Source organism: Hyperoodon ampullatus (genome assembly GCF_949752795.1).
Source record: "Hyperoodon ampullatus genome assembly, chromosome: 10".
NCBI lineage: Eukaryota > Metazoa > Chordata > Mammalia > Artiodactyla > Ziphiidae > Hyperoodon > Hyperoodon ampullatus.
Window position 1 is genome coordinate 27,881,908 of NC_136923.1, and position 20,860 is coordinate 27,902,767.

The 20,860-nt window shown below is 40.2% G+C and overlaps 1 protein-coding gene across 18 annotated transcripts in view; it reads left to right on the plus strand.

Moving 5' to 3' along the window:
• The window catches only part of CADPS (calcium dependent secretion activator), a gene marked incomplete at both ends in the record, with an annotated part of 485,811 nt that overhangs the window by 379,171 nt on the left and 85,780 nt on the right, over nt 1-20,860 (plus strand). For 8 of the 18 annotated variants that reach the window (XM_079713706.1, XM_079713705.1, XM_079713709.1 and 5 more), the window contains 3 exons: nt 5,547-5,653; nt 12,425-12,581; nt 13,417-13,558. In XM_079713706.1, coding sequence (XP_079569832.1) covers nt 5,547-5,653; nt 12,425-12,581; nt 13,417-13,558 — 406 coding nt within the window. Of the gene's footprint in view, nt 1-2,285; nt 2,379-5,546; nt 5,654-6,666; nt 6,676-11,181; nt 11,203-12,424; nt 12,582-13,416; nt 13,559-20,860 lie in introns of all 18 variants that reach the window. The other 10 variants (XM_079713695.1, XM_079713703.1, XM_079713708.1 and 7 more) reach the window with 4 other exon arrangements.

Below are 20,860 nucleotides of genomic sequence, written 5' to 3' on the forward strand. Positions count from 1 at the left end.
AGCATTCTTTTCCTACTCTAGCTTTTATCCACCCCTACCCCCAAATCCTAGTGAATTGCTCCAGGCTAGTTATTTTTAGTAATAGTGTAATACAAACACTGGCATCTTCAGCAACACATAAATAGGTTGGAACTTGGTTGTAAGTGGGCTTTCCATCAACCATATCCATCTTTCATATGATATTTCAGGGACTGGCAATTCATTTGCTGGAACAGAGACGGTCAGGTTATTTAAGGGCTAATTGGAGAGTCTCTCACTCCTGGATGCCTCTCTTCCTTGGCTTAGCTGAGGCTGCAGAGGAATTCTCTTTTTATTTTTCTGCAGTCACATTTAACTCCCTCTCTGGAAGCCAAGCAGATTTAATTGTGTAAACATGAGCAATGGTAATTGGGTAAATGAAGTTGGAAACCAAGGTATGATGTTTTTGTTTTGCTCTGTGAGGGGAAAAAAATAGGGAGCTTGTTTTTCTATGGTGGCAACCCTCACTGTCAGAATTCTGGACAGACAGTTGGCAGGAGGGAATCCCTTTACGAATTTTCATCAAGACCCATTGAGCTGAAATATGTATCTGCTGCCTCGCCGGTTATGGTTCAGCCTGGGGACATTTCATTGTTTTATAAAGCACCATATCAAGTGGTTTACACAGGTTCTGTTATCTGGGAAGAATAAATGAGGCGTTTCCCTAAGAATTGCACACTCAAGTAATACACATTCAAAGAGCCAGAAGAAGGTGTTACCAGAGATGCACCCAACTTTCCGCCCAGCTATAGGTGGAAACCAGATTTTAACAAAACATAAAATATGGAGTACCTTTTTATAAAGAAGAGATTAGTAGTTGCCTTCCTTTATATAGCTGTCCTTTAAAATTTTTTTAAAATTCTATTTACATGCAGTCATTTCCAAACAAAAGATTTAAGTAAGAGGAGAATAGTGAATAGATTTTTCTTTTTTTGTTGTTTTTTTTTTTGGTCTTTCCTTTCAAACATTGAGGTGATCCCACAAGAAAAGAATGACATGAACTTTTGCTTTTAAGAGATGGTTTTTCCAGAATATTATATTTATCCTTATTTCTCATATTTTTTTAAATTAATGGTGCTAGAATTGCATTTCCTGTAAGCCTGCAGTAAAATTCATTTTCCCAGTTGAAAAATTCAAGCAAACCAAGAAGCAAACTTGGCAATCACCATACAGATTGCTTTATAAACGAGAACCATTAGAAAGGACCAGGTCTGAGGTTAATGAGACACTCATTAAAGAGAGAGAATTGCAGAAGCTGATAGTGCTCTGTGCCTGTGTTGAAGGAGAGACTATTGTTATAGGATGTTTGCTGTGCTGATATTGTAAACCACATGACAGATGGGTCAAGTGCTGATTACCGTATTCTAACATTTGGAATAGCAAGTAACATATTTGATAAGCTGGCAAGTTTTTATATATGATTCAACCCACAATATAAAAGTCATGAGAATTCCAAGTTGAAAATAATTAAATGAGCTGGAAACAATCAGATACCACACATTTTTCCCCCAAAATGACAGATTTTGACATGTTGAAATTCCACAAAGGGAGCAAGAATATTCCCTAGCTCACTCGAACTAATAACGGCTCTTCATCTGCTTTTGCAAAGCAATTAATTCCTGCCTTCTCACAATGTAGGAGATAACAATGAACATTTGTAGGCACCTGAAGCTTTACAGAGATCCATCCCATGCACTGTTTTATTTGTTCTTATCAACAACCCTGCAAGGTACACAAAAAAGATGTTAATAATCTCAATTTATAGAGGAGGAAGCTGAAGCACAGAGAGGCTCAAGTAGAAGGTACAAGGTTACATAGGAAGTGAAGTCACATCTTGGGGACAAGAAGCCAGATCCTCCAATTATGTCAACATCGAGGGCTGTTTCTGGTCACCTGGAAGGAGGAAGCAGCTATTAACATATAGGTGTTCTTTATTGTACAAAAAGTCTATCTTCTTTCGGTCAATGATGCCGCCACCATCATTCATGTGTATCCATCTGGATGAAGGCATCCAGGATTTGCATTCTGCTTCTGAGTGTCTCAGTACGGTGGTGCTGAGGGTGCTGGTAAGAGTCCCGTCCCTCGTCAAACAGTGTCACACTTCTGTAACGTTGCAGTCACGCCAAGGAAGCAGCAGCTCTCCATTCGTGTTTGATCGTTTTTGCTTGTTTGTTTGTTCTTCTCAGAGTTTGTCATCTTAATCGTCATCCTTCGTGACAGTCACTTTGTCTCTTTACTTTTTTACCATCTCTCTTCACCTACCCGAGCAACTCCCCCTCCTCCTGGGCCTCCTCCACCCACCCAAATGCAGACCAGCATGTTATATCAGAGGCTCAAAGGCATGCCTAAGCCAAAATCAAGTACTGTAAACTTCTACCTTTCCTTTATTCGACAGCTTTCTAGTTTAGTTTGCTTTTTTAGTTCATTCCTCTGGAAATTTTGTTTAGCATACTAACCTGAGGCCCAGACTCTCGAGTTTGACACTGTAGGTTTTGAGAGACTCGAAAAGAGAGCATTTATTTCCCAATGTCCACATTTTTTTTTTTTTTTTTGTCTAGCTCTGTCTGACATATGCAACATTTTCAAAACTCAATGTCAGCACAAAATAACATTGTTGCATAACATTTTGCATGACGATTTTTTTTTTATGTTATGAGCTTCAATTCTGTTGTATGAAATGTTTACCAAGAATATTGTATTTTTAGTTCCCCTTCGTCAGTGCTCCAGCTAGTACAAGATTGGGTGATAGGAATATTGCAGTACATTTCCAGATATTGCAGACAGCAGATGTGACCCAAAAAAATCGTTTCTAAGCACAAATTTCTCCTTGACCTCTGTTGCGGGGGAGGGAGGAGTGACTAGAGGATTTTGCACAATATTTTCTTTAAAGACAACATCTTAAAGAAGTTGATTTTTGTACCATTTTTACTAGCTAGTGAGTTAGCAATGCAGGTGAAGAGGAAATTACAGTTGTGTCGCAATAAAGTAGCTTGATCTGCAGATAATGGAATTGCAGCTAATTAATAATAAATGAAAGTCTGGCTACATGGGTTCACTGGAAGATCAAGCGTTCTAGATTCAAGGATACTTAACCTGCTGACTGTAAATGGTTGCATGTTAAAGCAAAATGGCAAAAGGTTTTATTAAACATACTGTCTGTATATATACATCAGGCATACACATATCTGCGTGCATGTGTACACACTCACAGAAAGACTGCGTGTGCATGTACACTTTATGTGTATCTATTGATATATATGGTAGTCAATCTAAGAGCACTGCATATTAAAACAAATCTTCAGGTGATCCTAGTTTACGCATCTTGGATTTCTCCAAACACAAAAATCATTCACAGCTTCTAAATAAAAGTACATAAAAATATTGATGTGATTTCCATTTCTACATCATATGTCATGGACAGATAGAATTCCCCTAGATTTGGTGAGTGTTCCACCTGAAAGGACAATGTTCTCTATTTTGAAAGTAAGAGATTTCAAAGATGTGCCCCAAGTGGGATTTTCTGCAGATTTGTATTAACATGCAGGCTTGTCTGCTTCCTAGAAGATGTATGTAAGTGTGTGATGTGTGTATGTGGGTGTATGTGTCAAATGGGTAATAAGCATAGGATGAGGAATTTGCAAATTGATGTGTAAATGTGAATATCAACTAACAAAAAAAATAGTAGCCTTTGCATATTTACTATCAAAATGCAAATACCTCACTCTACACATATTACCCCAACATATATACACAGTATGTTTGTAGAAATGCCTGAAAGTCTACTAACAGAATTATGATAGTCCACTTATGAAATTAGAAACAGACCAGGTGCCCGCAAAGCACAATAATCAATCTTGTCACTCATTCTTTCTCCAAATATTTATTGCTCCGGACCAGGCAATGAGCTGTCAGCCCTTAAACTCTGCACATTTCCTTACTCTGAGTGTTGGAGGTTCTCTGCCTAATCTGCATATTTATTTCCCCACAGCTTCCACCTTCATGTCCTAACCTTATATGCAGCCACATTTCCAGCTGAGCCTGGCAGAGACAATGGAGCATTCCATTGGCCTGAGTCCACAAAGCCCAGTGTCACACCAGTCATCAGGCTCTGTTGGAGAGAAACTTTCAACACCTCAATAACCTTACTCTTAGGTCCATCACTCTTAGGTCCCATTGGCTGGACCACTCCATTTGCACAGTGTTTCACAGAAGTTTTCTTTTTCGTTGCTAAATCGTAGATTACTAATCATCTGACATGTTCATCGCCTCTTTAACAAATGCACAAGGAAAAAATTATGAGGAGCTGCTTGTTTGTTTTTTTAATTAACAATCTCTACGATTTTGTTTCCCACTCCACACCACGCAAAACCAAACCAGTAACAACAAACCAACCCTTCCTGTGAAGTATTGAGTGATCTTCTTTAGCCAGAAAAATCCTGAAGCCAAAACACACCTGCTTCAGATAAAGAGATTAAAATAAGTTTCAGCAGTCCTTTTGTGCACATATATATCCTCCTTGTGGAATCGTGCTCAAGGATCCTTATTGCCGTTACACCCATGGGCTCTAAATGACTCAGGCATCAAGGTTTGAAGGGGTCTGAGCATGAACTACAAGCTCCCCTGTGAGTTTAGACTGGTTGAATTCAGGCCATTTCATTGGCTAAGAAAACCTTTATGTTTCAAATATTACTCTTTTCCCCCACAGGAAAAAAAATGTAATTTTTGGTAACATAATAACATTGGCAAACATTCATGAATTTAGCTCTATAAAGGATACAACAGAAATCAGGGTTCAGTTTGTTCTTGAGTGTGATCAAAGCCCTTTCAACACAGTAGAAACTAAAAGAAAAAGATGGAGTACATTGTTGCCACCTAACTGATAAAATTTCAGTTGTACCAACCAGTGGTTCAAACCACTTCATCCAATAATCTACACCCAACACTCTTTTAAAAATTCTATTCTGCCTTCTACCTAATGGCCCAAGAAAGTCCATTAATTCTCAATCTCCTCCCTGGACAATTTAAAACAGCTAGACCTTTGAATCTGCTTTTTTCCAATACCTGTTAAACGTGCAGACCTAGAATGAAAAACAATGCTGTAGTATCAACTGTTAAGGGACAAATGTGGCAGCAATTAAGACTAAGCTTCTGTTACACCTTCTCACCTCAGGAAGCATGAGCACTGTCTAGAGAGGGATATAAGATAGTCCATTTATGCTGTCTTTAAAGAACATGTGTACAAAATGTCGCCAAATTTGAAATGGGCTGTCATAGTCTTAATATAGCTTAATAAGCAAATTGGAAGCTGGAGCACTGCTTTTTCTTAATATGTATTATAATAATGATGGTGATAATGATAATAAAATGGCTTTATGGTTTGCTCACTACTGATTATGTGGCACTTTACATTTGCATGAAACTTTCAAAACAATCGGTAACTCTTTGAAATTTCTTATCCACTAGTTCTAATGGCCACAAAACTAGCCTGCCGCTTTCGCTGAATTTTAACACAAATTCTTGTACTACAGAAAATGTAGGCCGGTTAATCACTCCTGCCAAAAAGCTGGAAGACACAATACGTCTTGCTGAACTAGTCATTGAAGTTCTTCAGCAAAACGAGGAACACCATGCAGAGGTAAGCGGGCATCATGGGCAAAGCCTCTTGTTCCTTAGATGATGTTGCAGAACTGATTCTACCAGCAACTTTGTAAATAAGATGCCTTAACACCCATTTCTTTTAACTGGCCTTGTAAAGAGAATGAAAGTGACAGTTTTGCAGGAGGAGTCTTTGGAGGTTGTTTAAAGCAACTGAAAAGTGGTTGCGTGATACACGTTTCATCTTGAGTTTTCAGATGTTTCTAGCAACAAGCCAAAGAGGTGAGTATATCTTCAAGATAATTATCAAGCAGCACATGGTTATTGTCAGGAACACAGGAAATACTTTATGGTCTTTTGTGGTTGTTTCTGTTGCTACCACTGTTGTTTCGATTTATTTTATTTGGTGTGTGGATCGAGAACCGTCTTTTTGAATTTATCTCTGTAACTTAGTCCACTCACCCTAGAGTCTTCATTTATTCATCTCAGATGACCTGGGTTGCTAAAGGCAGTGACAGAAACAAATTATTCTGTGTTGTTCAACTTGTTGATTCTCCAACATACATCTAAATAAATACAGCTTACTTTTTTTTTTTTTTTTTTTTTACAAACCACTGTCAAAATGATTATTTTGATAATATTTATAAACTGAGGGATTTCAAGGCTAACTAAATCCCAAACCTGTAAGGACTTAAACAACCCAACCCTTCCAAGAAAAGCTTCCAAGATTTCATTATGATCAAACTGTTATATCACTGCTTGTTTCAAAACTGAGATTTAAAATCATCTCTCTTAAAACAGCCTTTTTGAAAACTGTACTCATGCTCACTCTTCCCCTCCAAGCACATCTACAGCAAAGGGGGAGAAAAAGGGGGCATCAATAAAAGTAATGTCAGAAGCACCTAAAATGATCATTCCCATGACTAAATGAAAATCGACAGCATAGTTAAATAATATATAATACACCATAAAGCCAGTCATCCCAACTAATGCCTGATTGCATATTTAAATTTCCTCCCTGTTTTTCCATTCAATCTTGGCTGATCGTGGCAGGGGAAAGAGGTATGTGACCAAAACGAATGAGTCAGCCAGCTGCTGTCATAGTCTGTGCATGCCCTTCCAGTACCATGTCTTCTAATGGGACTTTTCCCAGTGCCCCTGCTTCCTAACACCGACCCAAGGAATGTAATGGCAATTGCCAGTGGACTGCTTGTGCAATGGGTGGCCCTCCACGGCAGGGTAAATGTGGGAGATTACCTTGTGTGTGCATGAAACAATTGATACACTTAAAAACCACTGAAGTTCCATCCCAACACACACCTCCTACCTGCCTTGATTCTGTCCCCTTAGCCTGTCGTAGTACCTATGTCCGTCTGTACTTAACCTTTACGTCAGCAGATGAGTATCGAGCGTAGTCACCAGTGGTAGCTAGCCAGAGTGACACTAATCTTCCTCTACAGCTGTCTGTATGTGAACCATATATACAGTATTTATATAGAGAGAGAGTGCCAGAGAATCGTGATTTCCCCCCAAACCCTCTCTGGAATGGGGTGGAGACCCCTTGAGGCAGGTACAACTAACTCCTTCAGCACCCAGCAAATGCACAGCCGAGAGTGAGAAGAGGGGCTAAATCAACACACTAAACGTAAAAACTTAGGACTCACCTTCAGACATAAAATTAAACTGGGCTAGAATGTTTTTCTGTTCTATCCTGTGCAACGTGCTTTTCAGATTAGGGGCATCTGGGGTTCAAGTGATGGTAAGTGTGTTCTTTCCGGGTGTCCACAAAATCATCTCCAGAGGCGTAGAGGGGTCTGGCCATTCCTCCCCTGCTGTGGGTATTAAGGCTTTTCCCAAGATGTCAGACCAAATTATCGAAGACATGGATACAAAGAAGATGGTTTTCCTCACTTACAGTTGTTCTTTAAGTGAATGATAGAAGAAGAACATGGACATATATGTTTAATTCAATCAAGTGATTTTCTGAGGCTGCTGCAGTCTGAGAAAGGAGGATATTTTCCCACATTACTCACAAGGGGTACCAAAGAAAAGTTGATAATCCAAAGAAGACATTTTGTTTTTCACTTTTCCAGAAAGCCCTTTTTCACTATGTGCTAATCACCATCTTAAACTGCCCTCATAACCATCATCACAAAAATATTTTAATCTTACATATTCAAAAGCCATTCATAGATAGGGTAGAAATCAATTCAATTCTTTTCTTGTTTATTAACTTTAGAAGTTAGGAATGTCCTATATGGGAAAAGAATCTGAAAAAGAATAGAAATAAGTATATGTATAACTGTAAAAGAAGAAGTTAGAATGAAAACTTCAGCATACTTTAGAATTTGGAGACCCAGTTTGCTTTTAGATCAATGTACAGGATTATTTCCTGAATTCGTCATTTCACCCAGTCACAAAACCTCATTACTCAATCAATCAAAAACTACTTGTCGGGCTTCCCTGGTGGCGCAGTGGTTGAGAGTCCGCCTGCCGGTGCGGGGGACGCGGGTTCGTGCCCCGGTCTGGGAGGATCCCACGTGCCGCGGAGCGGCTGGGCCCGTGAGCCGTGGCTGCTGGGCCTGCGCGTCCGGAGCCTGTGCTCCGCAACGGGAGAGGCCACAGCAGTGAGAGGCCCACGTAATGCAAAAAAAAAAAAAAAAAAAAAAAAAAACTACTTGTCTGCTAAGCACTGAGGCAGCTACCTCAGTGCTCTTTTGATGGACAAGGAGGCATCAGGCAGTCTTGACCTTCAGGTGATAGTATGCAGAGTGGCCAGGAGTTCAGGCTCTGAGGTTGAGTTTGAAGTCCAGCTATGCTGCTTTCTTGCTTTGTGATCTCAGCCTAGTTACTTAACCTCTCTTATGCTGTAAATTGGAGATAGTCATAGAATGGACCTCAGATAGTCATTGGGATGGAAGGCCAATAGTAATGTGTCTAGTATTATGCCTGACACAGAGTAAGCACTCTACAAAGCTTGGCTATTGTATTATTAGGCATACGTCACTAAGGAAGCAAAATATATGCATATGTAATCATAAAAAGGACAAAACCTATGTGGAATGTACCAAATGAATGACACAGACAGAATATGCTGGAAGGAGGTTGGGTTTGAACGATAGAGTGGGCCAGAAAGCCATCACCACCTGTTCTCAATGCTCACGTACAGATTTCAACTACCTCAGAAGCTTTTAAAAATTGCTGATGCCCAGGTCTCACCCCAGCTCAATTAACTGGAATCTCATAGGGAGGGGCAGAGTACTGGTAATTTTTTAAACTGCCCAGTTGATTTCATGGTAAAGCCTGGTCAAGAGCCTCTGGGCTGTAAACAAGGAAGTAGAATTTGCCCTGGCACGCTGAGGATGAGGTTTTGCTGCCAAAAGGATGAAAGATGAAATTTTTTTTCTACTGGCCAGTACTCACTGCCATCTTCTCTGGGTGCTCGATAAACTCTAGAAAATCACTAAATTCTCAGCATGGATCTTGGCTGTGTGGTCATGCTGTTTGGTGACACCACCACACAAATAAAAGTGATAAGTAGAATTGCCTCCCCCCAAAAAAATCAATAAACCTTAAAAGTATTTTGAATTCCAATATAAAGTAATTGACTGTTTCAGGAGAAAAAAAATCCCCCCCCAGGTAAGACTATGTCATGTATACACACGTGCAGTACGGTAGAAGTTGTCACTCGTATCTCTAAATTACAGCTTAATTCTGCTCTCAGAGCCTAAATTATGTGCGCACACACACCTGCACACATGCAGGAATTACGCCTTCATGCACTGTTGCTTCACTTGCCCAATCTCTCTCTCTCTCTATGTATACGTATGTATATGTATATATGTATTGTGGTACACAGAGGGGTACATATATACATGTAGTTTGTGTACAAAATATAGAGTGTGTTCAGTGTGGCTGACTATACTCCTAAAGCATACATCTTTGCCTTTTCATAATGAAAAGCACTGGGTAAGTATATAGAAGCCAAAGTACAACTCCTTCTTGTCTTTGGAAAAGATTTCTGAAGACTTTAGACACCCACAGACATTGAGTTAGCTCATGTACAAAAATAGCATTCACCTGTATGAGCAAGTATAAGATAAATAAATATAATTGTTGTTGTTTTGTTTTAAACCTTTGCCTTGCCCACCCTAGATACACAGACTCTGTTCGTTTGATGAAAATTATGATATGGCTTTTTGGTGATTACTGCCCTTGCCTGAATCTTTTTCTCGTTCTCAGCGAGTCAGGTTTGATTATGAGGTTCTGAAAGAGATACCTTGGGTGTAGAAAAATAAATTTGGACTTCACTTCTCTGACAACGCCCCCTATTTAAATTCTCTTCCTTCACTAGAATCCTGTGTTCCTCTGCCAGACTTCCATGGTGATAATTCATATCACAGTAGTCATTGTTCTTTGTAGGGCTACCTATTTATATGATTATTAATGTGACAACTGTAGATAATTTCTCAATACATTATCAAATTCTAACAAGGGACTAAATTTTCTGTAGATAGTAGACATAGGTGCTTCTTATGGCCTCTGGTTTGCAGCTTTTCAATAAAGCTGGTAAGAACCAGGTATGAGGTTAGGCTGAGAAATTTTTAATTACAGGCATTTAGGATTTGTTTTTTGTTTTGTCTCATTTTTTGGTTCATTTTTTTTTTTTCTTGTCATCCTAGAGCAAAATTGTGTCTGGGAAGGCAATTCAGTCTCTCTAGTAACTATTTTCTTGGACTCACCCTGAAGATGCAAAGTGAAATAAATAACTAAAGAATAAGTACCAGCCAATATTTGGTGTGCCTTTGTGAGCTTTACAAATATCCTGCATCAGGGATGATGAGAGTCAGCCCTCCACATAGGGTTGGGTGGCAGGAGTGGGACTCCAGCAAGTTTCAATATTTAGAAGATCCTTGCCTAGTAGGCAGATGGCTAGGAGAGCTCTGCGGGTGGGGTTGAGGGTTTCTTCCTCTGCTGGATTTAGCCACGTAGTCAGTGGAACAAGCCCCAAAACCCAGGGCTCTCATCCCCAGGTGGTAAAACTACAATAAAACCTCATCGATTCAGACCCAACTACTCTTAATTTGTGACAATTCAATTGTAGATGTGGCTCTTTTAATTTCTCCTAAGTAAAATATTTGACATGGTCTCAACTTTCTCTAGAAATTCTAAAGGCTCGTCTTCCAAGTTTCACCCCAGGATCTATAAAATTAAAGCTTCCCTCTCTTTGACTTCAATTTATAGGTCAATTTATCTACAATTATTAGAAGTTTTTTTTTTAAAAAGTACTTCTACATTTATGATACATTTATATGATAATCAGTACCTTTTACTTGGGTGCCCTGGTACAGACTGCATACAGAAAGCAGCAAAAAGATAGTTCTCTTTTAGAAAGCCCAGTAATTTAGGTTTTTTTGCTGACAGACTAGCATCTCTCCTCTCCCATTACTCTGAATCAGTGAGGTTTTACTGTCAATTGTAATGGAAACAGCAGGTGTCTATTTCCAGCCAAGCTGACCTTGCAGAATGGTCCATGACTTGATTTTTTCCATTTAATTTGCAAACCAGCCACATGTTGATAAAGGAGAAGTAAGTAAAATGAAATCTCATGAAAGAAGAGAGGTGGACCCCTATTCCGCCTCCTTGTGGCTGTTAGAATATCCCCAAATAACTAATAGATCACAGAAGAGCTTGGCCATTGAACAAACTCTTTCATTTATGGAATTATTTCCATAATCATCTTTCATGTTTCCAAATGCCTTCTCATCTTTTTTTTGGTGAATGCTCCGGAAAGTGTTTCCCATGTAAATAAATACTTTACAGCACTGGGTGGGGAGGTGGGGGAATAGAAGGGGCTGGCAATTTGTTTTTGTTTTTCTGCTCTCTTTGAAATCAGCAAAAGAAAACAAGATTGGGGGGGGCGGGGCTCTGACACTGCCACTCATTCTGCATGCCCCCTGCCAGAAATGATTAGTCAACATGCATGCATGCCTTTGAATTGCATTCACATCTGGCCCATCTGATGTGAATGTCACCTCTGAGACCCTGCACAATGATTTCCAAGGACCCATGTGCATGAAAATGAGTTACTTCACTGATATTTTTGGTTTTCAATGTACATACATGTCCAGCCCTCAGAAAAGTAAGTTCTACTCTTACTGAGTGTCTCCTAGCTTAAAGCCTGATCTTTCCTACGGACAGGATGCAAAACCGGAGGCTCCCTGCTTAAAGAGATTTCGACTCAAAAGTTTTGTGACAGTTGCAACAATGGTTTCCTTCGCCTTGGTATGAAATAGGAGTAACATTTCCAATGTGTAGGGAAACACGAGTTGCTGAGCTTGTATGAGACCACAGACAATTAAGCCCCAGATGCGTAGATATAAGTAAATGATAATTGCCTATTTTCAAGTTAGACCAGCAGAAAACCCATAAACACAGTGAAGAAACTCCCAAATTCTAATATTTTAGAGCAAGAACTAGCCAACAAGAGTGATAAAGAGCATGACTCAAAACGTACTGAGTTATTGTAAATTGAACAGAAGTTCCACACCTGTCATTTCTACAGCTACATCCTCTGACCGGTAGGTCAGAGTAAAGACTTTCTAAGGCAGGCCTGGAATCATGAAAAGCATTGCCTTGGGACACATAGAGGCCCAACTCTATCCAAAAAAGCTGTTCTCTTTACAATAAAGTTACCAAACCCTGCTGGATGCACAGTGAATCTTGAACAGCCAGGCCTTAACTTCACATCTTAGGTCGGAGACAGAAGCTCATCACCTCTTTTCTCTTGTTTCTCTGCCACATTTCAAAGGCCTTTGCGTGGTGGTCAGACTTGATGGTGGAACACGCCGAGACGTTCCTGTCACTCTTTGCAGTGGACATGGATGCAGCGCTAGAGGTGCAGCCCCCAGACACATGGGACAGTTTTCCACTGTTTCAGCTGCTGAATGATTTTCTCCGGACCGATTGTATGTATCATCGTTGACTGTCTGACTTTCCTAAGTAGTGTGCAGTTAACAGATTCCTGAAACATCTTTATCCCAGGCAGACTACAGGTTGGACACAGCTCTTCATAGTTTTATGATTACTTAAAAAAAAAAAAGAAAAAAGAAAAAAACCTTACAGCTGATGAAATTCCCTTTCTTCCAACAAGCGTCCTGTTGCAGGGAAGCCCTCTGTTGACTAGGCAGAAGAACCGAAGAGCAGTGAGAAAGTGGTGCCCATGCCTGTGGGTTTTATTTGCTCTTGAACAAGCTAAATTGACCTCTACACATTTTGAATTTTTATCAAAAGATGCTTCCTAGATGAAAAACAATTTCTTGCTGAGTAACACCCCAAGCATTTCCAAGTATCTTACAGCAACACATAGCTATAAAATAGACCTTCCTCCCCAGGGAGAGTGATGACAGAAGAGAGGGGTACAGAATGTTCTTTCTTCCTGGTAACGTACGGGGAAGAAGGGGAACAGGTGCAAAGAAAACCTAAAAAAAAAAAGGAAAAAGTATCAATTGTTGCTTTTGTTGTTCTTTAAGGGGGCATTATTATTTTCCCTTTTTAGAAGTGACAAATGGGTAAAAGGTTTTTGAATTCCATTTTCCTTCCACACAGATTGAAGCATGACGCCGCTCATGTACTTTTTTCTTTTCTTCTTCTTCTCCTCTTCCTCTTCCTCCTCCTTCTTCCTTCTGGCTTTTTTTTTTAGAAGCGGTATATTTAATGTAGAGGACAGTCCTCTCTATGTGTACGTTGCATGCTGATGGAGCAACTGTGGATTCTTACCGAGCTTTTGCTTATCTGTTCTAGATAATTTGTGCAATGGAAAATTTCACAAACACCTGCAAGACCTGTTTGCCCCACTTGTGGTTAGATATGTGGATTTGATGGAGTCCTCAATTGCACAATCCATTCACAGGGGCTTTGAGCGGGAGTCATGGGAACCAGTCAAGTAAGGAAACCTCTTTTGATACCATCGGAGTTTGGGTGCAAATGGCTGCAGAGTCATACAGAAATGGATTAATGGTGTCTTATGGTTTTCGTTGTTCACATGGATAGACAGCAAACACCATACTCCCAGCTATGATGCTCATAGCCTCTTTGTCCAAGGAGGGGAGGGGGGAAGAGATTGGGAAGTGTTTTATGAAATGGAATCTTTGGTTTATTGCACAAGATAAATAAGCAATACGGGATATAAGCCTGGCTGTGATATTTGTACTGTGTATCTTACTCCAGTGGTTTTATCCCTAGGTATTGATGTTTCCCAAAGTGTGTTCCATAGGGGTCTAGGCAAGGGGTCAGCAAACTTTTTCTGTAAAAGGCCAGATAGTAAATATTTAGACTTTTCAAGCCACATGGTCTCTGTCAAGTCTCAACTCTACCGTGTAGCACAAAAGCCGCAATAGACGATAGGTAAATGAACAAGCGTGGCTGTGGTCCCCTAAAACTTTATTTACAAAAACAGGAAGCTGGCCTGTGGGCCAGAGTTTGTCGTTTCCTGGTCTAGGCTTTTGAGACTCTCCTCAAGAAAAGGACTCTGTGGCCAGATATATTTAGGAAGCTCTATGTATCCACTCATCTACCCCACGCCCTTGTCTCCTGGAGAGCCTCAAAGTACACCAGCATATTTCAAAACTCGAAGAATATAGTCATACAGAAGCTTGTTTGACTGTGCTTAATCCAGAGTTTCCTAAATGTATTTGACCACACTACTTTTTTTTTTTTTTAATGGGATAGCTATCCTGTAGGACCAATTACAGGAAATCCTATAGGTTGTGAATTTGGCAATTTCCATAATTGCTTGGCAAATAGGTCCTATCTGAAATGTGTGGCAGATTTGGTGCCACCTCCATTCCCCAGCAAGGAGGAGGGCTGTCACTCAAGGCTGCCAGAGGGTCAGTCTCAGACTCCCCTTTCTGGAGAAGTGGAGAACTCCTAGGCGGAGAGAATTTTCTGGTATGGTTTGAAAATCTCCAATAAAGCCTGATAGTAGCTTTGCTCTGTTAGATTCCCTTTTTCCTGTAGGAAAGGCATTTTGTTCTTTCTGGTTCTTTACATCTGTGGAATGTGGCAACCAGCATGGAGCAAAGGGGGGTATGCACAGCACACTGCCAGGCACTTCCAGAACAAATATTCAAAAGACTTTTCTCAATTTGGGAGCCTTAACTTGTGCCCTGTCTTTAAGCAGTTTCCTGAATTGAGACCCTCCTTCTAATATTACACTGAATAAAATTCTGTCTCATAAAGAAATCAAAGCAAAATAGCTTTTTCAGTCCATCCCCCTTTCCACATCTGAGCCACAAGAGAAGTTTCTTGACTTGCCCTACTGAGCAGGTTAATAGGCAGTAGCTCTTCATTTGTAAGTACCAAGATATCTAAATTTTAGCTTGTAATTCTCAGGTTTATAACAGTCTCTTAATATAGCCCTGCTGACTTTCAGCTCATGAGAATAGAACCGGGACCCTTGATGATAAAGCATGAATGAGTGATTGTATTTTTTTTAAATGCTCACTCAAATCAAGGCAGTTGTCCTGTGCAGAACAGCTGTGAAAAAGGAAAAGGTTAAAATGAGTAATATTCACATTTTGCAAGTAGCAGTGGTCTTGAAGTAGCATTTACTTACTTGGGTTTAAATGTGGAGGCTACTACCCCCAACACACGCAGGAGGAAATGATGGGTATCCTTCCCTGTTTCTTAAGGAGCCCTAGAGGTAGGGACCTTGTTCTCCAGTTTCTAGCCAGAAGGCAAGGGCTTAAACCTCTCTAACTGTCTTCTCATCTGTAAAACTAATTTTTAAAAACGGCTCTACTCAATGTCTGAGAATTGTCATGAAGCTCTGTGATAATGTCACTGAAGTCATTTTATAACCTGTTAAATTCTTTAGAAACCAAGCTAATGACTGCTGTGCCTTCTGAACCATAACGTATACTTGATCAGTCAGAAGTAAAGGTAGACTTGGAATCATTTTCACAATTGGAAGTCTTAGTCTGGGAATGTTTTCTCAGGGTTTTTTTAAGGAGTGAAAAGAAAATAAAGTGTGAACTCTCGGATCAGTAATTTAAAGATCAGAAAATTATCAAAGGATTGATCATTCGTGACTAACAACCTGAGAATATTTTATAGGGATGTGTTTTGTTTCTTAAGTAGCTTTTGGCTGTCCAAAACTGTACTGTAGGCTCGTGAATATGACTGTGGTTTGTTTAATTCATACTAAATAGTACATACTTTTCAGAGCAGGTGGAGGTATTGGAAAATGACAAGTAAAACATAAGCTAAATTAAAATTGTTTGAAATCACCTACATTTTATTAGCTGATTTGAAAACAGAATGTGGATGCCATGGGACAGATTTGCAGAATGGCCAGCACAAAATTAAGGGTATGAAAAAATTGAGAACACACTTATGTGATAGGAAGGAATAAATCTCTCTACTTCTTACTATGCCAAGAGAAAGTATGAGCTTCTATCTGACCACTAGATAGAGGGTTGATAAAGAAGCAGAGGTTCTTTTTTTTTTTTTCCAAGTAAAGAATAATCTTTTGGGGATATTTTTCACCAAGTTCACTCAAAAATAAGAAGCTGACTTAGATAAATAGATTGTTTGCTCAATCTTCTCTAATTTTGACACATGATCCCACAGTGTACATACACACGCACACACACACGCACACACACACGTGCCCCCAACAGCCCTTCTCTCAAACAATTCTTATATTTGAATAGCTGTGTTCTTCTACCTTTCAAAAGTCATGATTATAGGTACCTGATTATAGGTAAAATGACTGAGAAATGCATTGCAAAGCTTACTTCAAGAAAAACTAGTACAGTTGACCCTTGAACAACACTGGTTTGAATGGCACAGGTCCACTTATATGTGGATTTTTTTCAGTAGTAAATAATGACAGTCCTACATGGTCAGAGATCGGTTGAATCCACAGATACAGAACTGAAGATAAGGAGGAACCACAGATACAAGGGATAAATATAAAGTTATATGTGAATTTTTAATTGTGCAGGGGTCAGTGCCCCTAAGCCCTGTGTTGTTCAAGAGTTAACAAAATATTTCAAATGTTAAAGAAAAACAGAACTCTGACAAGGAAATGCTACCAATATATCGAAGTAGCTAAAAGCAGATTTTAAATATTCTTTATTGTTCAGATTTTCTTTTTTCAAAATATGGTCCTATGAAAGAAACTAGAGATATCATCATCATTTCGGTTTGATACAACTGAAGTCATTTGATAGAAAGGGTAAAATGTGAGTCCTTATTGCTTATTTCTCTAGAAGGGTGGCCTTCCATCTCTGAGGAGAGAAAAGGGAAGCTGCATCTCTGTTTCCATTAAGCCAGATCATGATGGTCATGATTTGAATCTCTAGGCATTGGTGGAAAATGTCATCCCATAGCTTCTAACCACAGCTGAAGATAGCCTCTCGAGGGCAAGCCCAGGCTGGACCCCATGGCCTTCTCCGGGGGTCCATGAGGACACGTCATAGCGCCACCACCCACAGCTGGGCAGTTTGTTCAGAACCCTCCCAGCAGCCCTGAATATGAGGTTTTGGTCCTACCTAACAGACGGACCACACTTCTACCAGCACTTTAGAGTTGGTTTGTTGCTCGTCTAGTCATCCTGACCTTCTATGTGGAAGAAAACTTAGAAAGCATCTAATCCAGAGCTTGCCAAGTCTAGAAACCCCTCTGCACTACTCTTTCCTTGACAGGTTGTCTCTGAGTCTCTACTTAAACACTTCCAGGCACAAGGAATCCACGCTTCACTGTTGCCCATTTCAGGTCAGGATGATTCTAAATTATAGAACTAAACACTGCTTCTTGATATATGTACACTGAAAACCTTGGGTTTCTCATTTCTCAAAGTGCACTTTCTCTCTCTCTGCCTGAGACAGACATGTGAAAAGTATTTTCGAAACAACATCTTTTCCCAGATTGTCAAAGCTGTCAATATCTTAATGATAATAAAATGTCAGACCAAGGATACCTTAGCAATACGTGGGTGGTCTGGTATGCAATAGACAAGTATTAGACAAGGAGTCAGAATTCTTAACTCTGCCAGTAATTTGCTGAGTGACCTTGGGCAAGTCAGATGACCTTCCTGAGCCTCAGTATCCTCCTTTGTAAAACAGGAACTTTGAATACCCAAGACTTTCCAATACTAACATCCTAGGAAATGTGATTTTCCGTATTCACTTCATAGATGCATTTAATCAGCACTGCCTCCCTAACACCTAGAGCAAGGCCTGGGACAGGTGTTAAATAAATATTTATTGATTAGCTGGCATTTATTAAGAAACCCGTACAGGCTGAAAATCGTAAGAGTACCACAGGAAAACTATGGGGAGAAGGAAGCAAAAGATACATTCCCCTGATCGGGGATTTCAATCTGGTTGGGTCTGTGCAACATGCACACAAGAAAAATGACTTCAAATATTTACCAGTGTACAAAGAACATAAGGAAGAGTTATGAGAGCACAGGTAGAAGGGAATGAACCTCCACTGAGGAGTCATAAAGGAAATAGCTTGGAGAGTATTTCAGAAGGGGTAGGGATGTTGGGAAAGAACATGAGCAAAAGTAAAATTGGGGGGAAAGTAGGGTAGGCAGTAGAAACAGTGAATGTTTGGTTTGGGCCAGCATGGATTATAAAGGAGGCAAGCTGTAAGGTTGGAGAGATAGTTGGGAGGTTCTAAAATCCCGTGAAGTTTAGAACTTTGTTCACTAGGTCATGCATTCTGAACAGGAGATTTACAGCTCCCAAAGATGGTGGAAATTGGTTCTTGGGGGGACGGGGCAGCAGAGGAGGGTGTGCAACAAAAAAACATCTTCCTCTTGTTGTGTATATGTATAAAGCACAGGTCTATATACAGTACATAAGCAGATATACAGTATATTGGTGGTATTAAAGTTTCATGGGGACGGCAGTTGGGGGATCTGGTGGTGGTAGGACATAAAAGCTTGAGAAACACCCCTCTAAACTCTAGAGGGCTTCCCTGGTGGCTCAGTGGTTGAGAGTCCGCCTGCCGATGCAGGGGACACGGGTTCGTGCCCCGGTCCGGGAAGATCCCACGTGCCGTGGAGCGGCTGGGCCCGTGAGCCATGGCTGCTGAGCCTGCGCGTCCGGAGCCTGTGCTCCGCAACGGGAGAGGCCACAGCAGTGACAGGCCTGCGTACCGCAAAAAAAAAACCCCAAAAAACCAAAAAACAAAAACAAACAAACAAAAAAATAAACTCTAGAAAGATATCAAAGAGTGCCCCATACCCCTAAGTAGGGATTAGACCTAAGAGTAAGCCAGGAAAGAGGTTTTAGTGTTCAGAGCACCAAGAGAAGACAAGATGTACCACATGTATTCATGCAACAAAAGTCTCATAAAGTGGAAGGCATTCTGTGTCTTAAATCTAACCCCATCCATAAACCCGAAGCAGAAGACTTTGAGAAAAGACCCAACCATATCCTCTCTGCACAGAGACCCAACCTAATTAGAATTAATCCTGGAAGGAATGACTGCCATCCGTAGAAATAATGAGACATGCACACATTTGTACCTTTCATCCGTGTGAGAGAGAGAGCAGATGAGAATTTTTTAATCCAGTGCTGCAGGGATGGGTCCTTTGATATGAATGGGAGCGACCCTTTTTCAGCAGTCCCCAGAATGAATGAGTCTAATTTTTAACATGTATCCGTTGTTAGGATTGCAATTTACACTTCTTACACTATCCAGAGATATCCACTTATGATTTTCACAGATAAGCATGCTGGACTTGTTTTTAGGTAGTTGCTAAAGGACCCTCTAAAGTAATAATTTGTTATATCCATCAGCAGTTCCAGGAGTGCTACAGGAAAATTCCCCCTTTTTACATATAATGCTTGGGATTGTCTCTCTGGTTATTAATAAAAGTTATTAATAGCCAAATGAATCATTAATAACATTAGTAATACACTATATTATTTTGCTAAGAGCAGAAATATCAAGCATGTTTCTTCAGCCTTTTAAAAGTAGATCATGATACTATGTCACAGGAAGGAAATGTTTCTATGAGTGCAGTGCAGCCGTCCAGCCAAAAGGTCATATTTTACAAATACAATATGTTTTGATTAATATAAGTATTTTTTTAAGTTTTCATGTTTAAAACGAAGCTCATTTCTAATTTGTGTGCCCACCAACCGCTAATATGTTTAAAGTTGCTTTTGCATACATTTGTATGTTATTCATTCCTAGCTACTTTTAATTCACTCAGAATTGATGTTTTAACTTTCCAGGCTGCCATCTCGAAAGATCTCCTAATTCCTTGATCAATATTCAGTGTGTGTATCATTTAATGATCACATTTGCTTATATAGGCTTACACATGTCTCAGTGGAAATCGCCAACGGTTTTGTTCCATAGCAGTGTTTAAGACTGAGAACCACCAGGGACTGAATTCAAAGGCAGATTCCCCAGTTAAACAGAGAAACGTGGAAGGAAGAGTTCCATTTTCCCTTCCACTTAATAGTTAGCTATAGCTAATCTTCTCTTGAGTGTTCCCACGAGAGCACCCTTTCCTCCCAAGTAGAGAAGTGTAATTGGCTTTCCCCAACTGTGAAGTGTAAAGGATGAACCTGTGAGACACCTGTTTCCCTTAAGGAAGAGAATGCCAGGTTGGCAATTTTGCATTCTAGGTTTTTCCATCCACCAGCCGGGGCTATATTCCCATCATGAAAGGGTAGCTCATTTCTAGAGAGAGACAGGTGTCCAGACTGTTTCTAGAGTCCAAAATTTCGGGTGTATCCGGAGACTTGCCCCCCCTGAGCAAGCCCAGAGGCAGCTCCAGCCTTTGCAAGAGCTGTGTTAGTCAAATACAGCTTGCCCGGGGCAGAGCTGCTTTGGCAAAACTTGCTCTTCTGCAAGATCCAAAAAGAAAACCTCAACTTCTTTGCCAAAATGCTGTCAACTCCACTTAAACAGGAAGGCTCCTCTCAGATGCAGAGTTAGGCTGGGCTCCACTGTGCCAGTGACTTTGGCTGGATGGAACACCCTTGAAATGCCACTACAGAATCACGAGGTGCCAGCTGGTTGAGCAGTATATGACACAGTCCCTCCAAAGGGATGTGGCTGATGCTCTCTGAGGTTTTTGTTTTGCTTTATTTTCTCTCTTTACCCATAAAGCCATCCATCTCTCTTTCATCACATCAGTTGATCGATCTTTGTTCAAAAAACAAAACCTGATGCGAGGTCACAATTTTTAACTGTTTATGATTTTTAACTT